General features: G+C 41.5%; 1 protein-coding gene across 1 annotated transcript; it reads left to right on the plus strand.

Moving 5' to 3' along the window:
* The first annotated feature begins 454 nt into the window (after window positions 1-454).
* On the plus strand, window positions 455-3783 carry LOC120913739 (protein ANTAGONIST OF LIKE HETEROCHROMATIN PROTEIN 1-like). The gene is made up of 3 exons (XM_040323923.1): window positions 455-891; window positions 980-1081; window positions 2765-3783. The coding sequence occupies exons 1-3, from the start codon at window positions 671-673 to the stop codon at window positions 3642-3644; spliced, it is 1203 nt and encodes a 400-aa protein (XP_040179857.1). The 5' UTR covers window positions 455-670; the 3' UTR covers window positions 3645-3783.
* The last annotated feature ends 699 nt before the right edge of the window (window positions 3784-4482 follow it).

Raw genomic sequence — 4482 nt, forward strand, 5'->3', positions numbered from 1 at the left:
CACCAGGGTTGCCAATCAGTGCCCATTAGAGGTGCCAATCAGTGCCCAGAGGTAATGCCTGCCAGTGCCTCCCTATCAGTACTGCCTATACAAGCCATCTATTAGTGCCCATCAGTGCCACCCATCAGTGCCACTTAACAGAACATAACAGAAACAAAGAAAACATTTTTTTTTAATTTTCAGTCTTTTTTTATTTGTTAAGTGAAAACAAAAACTCAGTGGTGATCAAATACCACCAAAAGACTGCAATTGTCATTCAAAGTGCAACAGCGCTGAAAGCTGAAAATTGGTCTGGGCAGGAAGGGGCGAAATTGGCCCTGTATTGAAGTGGTTGAGGACCTAATAATAATAATAATAATAATAATAAATAATATTATAGGAAATGTCTGTTCTAAATAGTTTTAGGCCGGAATCACACTAGTGCGTTGCGTTTTTGAGCTGCGTTCCCGTTGCGAATTTCTCTAGAGGGTGTTCTGCGGATCAACTGCGGTTTAGCTGCGGATCGGGTGCGATTTATAAAAAATAATTACTTGAGCTGCGTTTTTGGTGAGGGCCAATCATTGTTAGCTGTGTGATGATGTAGGTAATAAAAGGGAGTGACCTTTCTTGAACTCTTCCTTTTTCACGAGCATTCAGTATAGTGTGGAATAGGATTTGGATTTCCTAAGAAATGTGTGCTGCCCTGCCCATGATCATGCCTACAGTTGTTGCTGCAACAGCAGCAATCTTGATGGAAGTTGAAAGGAGGAGAAGGAGGAGTAGAAGAAGAAGATACTGGGTTCATCCTATCATTGCAAATAGGGATGAAAGAGGGCAGTTCATTATATTATATGAAGATCTCCGTGGGCATGAGGACAAGTTTTTTAATTATACACGCATGTCAATAACCAGGTGATTATTTATTTAATTTTGCTAAACATTTTCTTTCTCCATTGTTCCATATTAAATTTATAATTAAAAATTTTATTTTTGTTTGAAGTTTTGATGAATTGTTAGGACTAACGTACCATAGTTTGGAGCGCCAGAACACATGCTTCAGAGCAAGCATCCAGCCTGCACAAAGATTATTAATCACATTAAGGTACTTTTCCACACCTATGTGCATTTTCAAATTGATGTTGAAGCATGTATTCATTTTTGGTTTCAACTATCCAACATCTGTACTTATAAATGAACAACCAGACATAAGATGCCCAAAAATATATTTATTTTTTACTTCTTTCACAAAAATAAAGAAATAGACAACATATTTTTGCTTGGACTAATATAAAAAATAAAAACTTTGCCTTCAAGTTTTCCTCTGGATTAAACTTTGATTCAAAATATGCACACATGCTTGTTTACTGTGGGCATAACGTAAACTTTAGAGATGTTGATATGTTTTGGGAAATAATGGTGTGTCTGAGGAGTATTGACTTGCTGAGGTAGATTCATCAATCTCGGTGCTTGAAGCATGGCTAGACTCGACATGGTGCTGTGGCACATGGTGCTGTGGCACATGGTGCTGTGGGCCATGTTGCTGTGGGCCATGTTGCTGAGGCACATGGTGCTGTGGGCCATGTTGCTGTGGGCCATGTTGCTGAGGCACATGGTGCTGTGGCACATGGTGCTGTGGCACATGGTGCTGTGGCACATGGTGCTGTGGGCCATGTGTCTGAGGCCCATGTGTCTGAGGCCCATGTGTCTGAGGCCCATGTGTCTGAGGCCCATGTGTCTGAGGCCCATGTGTCTGAGGCCCATGTGTCTGAGGCCCATGTGTCTGAGGCCCATGTGTCTGAGGCCCATGGTGCTGTGGCACATACATCCCCTGCATTTGTGTTTGTGGCATAATTGAAGGGAATGTGGATGGGATGGGATATGGAGTTCGCCTCTGTTGTACCTCATATATTGAAGTTGGCTCCTGAAAGCTTGAAGTGTAGGATGGAGGAACATAGGGGTAAGGTTGGTTTCCTGGGTCTGGGTACTGGCCTGACATTGGTAAGTGTATGTGTGTTGTTTCTTTAGTTACATATGGCCTTTCCAATGTATGTTGCTCGCTTGGCACTGTAAATGACTGCAGAACGTGTTCTACTGTGGTTCGCATTTCTAAATATCTCTCAGGTACAACTTTTTTGATCAATGGTACAAAATTAAGCGCCAGTATTGTAGCTGGACATAAGAAAGCATCCACCTTTCCAGCCATTTGTTGTAACATCTCTAGAAGACGCTCGCTTATGTCCATCTGCGATACTGGCGTTCGCTTACGTGCCACTTTGGCAGGCCGCGCAATGGTTGTTGGAGCTGAGGAGGGTCCAGGCATAGGCTCAGGCAATCCAGAGTCAGTCTCTGGGTTTGTGACCCATAGATCTGACCCAAGTGGCATTTCAGGTATTTCCTCATTTGGATCAATGCAAACTGCTGGCACGGATTGGGCCTCAGATTGGCTCTCTGGTTGATCCTCCAGGACATCCTGTTCGTCCCAACTTGCTTCGGTCCTGTTTTTATTAAAAAATAGAAACATTACTAATGCTAAATATATAGTCACGATACATAGATGATGTAGAGGATAACTTACTCTCTCATCTCTATGAGTGGTTTCAAGAAGGCAAGGTCCTCTGCATACATATAGGGTACTCTAGCTGGTGCCCCCGAGCCACTCCTCACTTCTCTTAGATGTTTGTTGTATTTCTTGAAGGCATCACGCATGCTTCGCCAACGATTCTTGATGTATACCACTGTAAAAAAGAGAAGATAATAATTATTTAATATTTCTTATTTGTTCAAGGTACCTAGCTACAGGAAATTCATTTGGAAGTCTCCACTATGAGTTTAAGGTTGGAAAATCAACTATATCTGGCATTGTACATGAAACATGCCTTGTTATATGGAATGTACTAAAACCATTGGTCTTCAAAAAGCCTACAAAAGAAGATTGGTTGAAGATATCAGATGAATTCTGGGAGAGATGTAATTTTCCAAACTGTGTGGGAGCCATCGATGGCAAGCACATACGCATCCTGAGGCCATTTGATAGTGGGAGTCAGTTTTTTAATTATAAAAAATATTTTTCGTTTGTATTAATGGCAGTGGTAGATGCCAAATATAATTTCATTTATATTGATGTGGGTGCTTATGGTAGCAGCTCTGATTCTGGTGTATTTAATCATTCCACATTTGGGAGAATGATAAGGGCGAATAGTCTGGATTTACCAAACGATTCCTCCTTGCCCGGAACAAATGAGCCAGCCCTCCCATTTGTTTTTGTAGGGGACGAAGCGTTTGCCCTTGGTAAAAATCTTCTTCGACCATTCTCAAGTAGAGCGCTGAGCAATGATAAAAGAATATTTAATTATCGGCTCACTAGGGCACGTCGAGTAGTAGAGTGTGCATTTGGAATTCTTGCCAATAAATGGAGAATATTGCACACCGCCATCAATCTCAGTTTGGAGCATGCTGTCTCTGCTGTGAAAACTGCGTGTGCACTGCACAACTATGTGCGAGAACGTGATGGAATTGATTATGAGGATTCCATGATGCATAATATGGAGGCGGCACAGTGGAGTTTGACTAGGGGCACTAGCAGTGGGAAATTGATTCGAGATCAATTTCTTAATTACTTTCTATCGCCAGCTGGCGAGTTACCTTGGCAGATGCAGGCAATTTAAAACCAAAAAATGTGGTGTTGTCATTAAAATATATGGCCCTTTAAATATTAAAACCTAAAATACTAAGCTAAAAATGTCACTATGTGTAATTTGAATGCATCTTGAAAAAAAAAGATTAAAGTTATCTTTTGGCAGCATATTAAGGACTCCGAAGTGATTCTCTACCTGCAATTGGACAAAAACACCAAAAATTGGCTTGGTGATACTGTTATGTGTGTTCTGCTGGGTGTCATTGTACAGAGGATGATGTCTTTGTAAGACCACCATGGCCAATAACGTCATAATAGGATGACAAATACAGATAGTCACTCCCCCAAGGATCTGCAAACATACTTGGTAAAGTGAGTTTACATATTTTGGTGATAGACACACGCAGACTCATACAAACAATGACCAAGGGTGTGGGAATGAGTCACGTGCCACCAGCAACACGGGGACAGGGTGCATTAGGAACACCATGCCAAGATATAAAACATGTGGCATGGTATGGGTTAGCAGACTTTACATGTCCACACAGAATGCATGCTTGGATAAAGGCCTGCTCTGGATTTGTGGGCGGTATGCACTGTAGTTATTGGGGTCTACTTAGAATTATAATTTAAGAAGTTAGGGAATGAAAAAATAAAACAAACTTACCTTTGTCAGCTTGAACTTGGGATGAGCACATGCTCCACTCTGGCAAAAGGCTTTTGGTAATTTCAACCCAGGTAGTTTTTTTCAATACATTGTCCTTATATTTAGGATGCCGGGTGTCATAGATTTGTGGGTTCTCCCTGACAAGGCGGATAAGCTCCTCGGAATCCACACAGTCCTTCACCTTAGCAGTGACTTTTTGCTC

Source organism: Rana temporaria, chromosome 9 (assembly GCF_905171775.1).
Source record: "Rana temporaria chromosome 9, aRanTem1.1, whole genome shotgun sequence".
Classification (NCBI taxonomy): domain Eukaryota; kingdom Metazoa; phylum Chordata; class Amphibia; order Anura; family Ranidae; genus Rana; species Rana temporaria.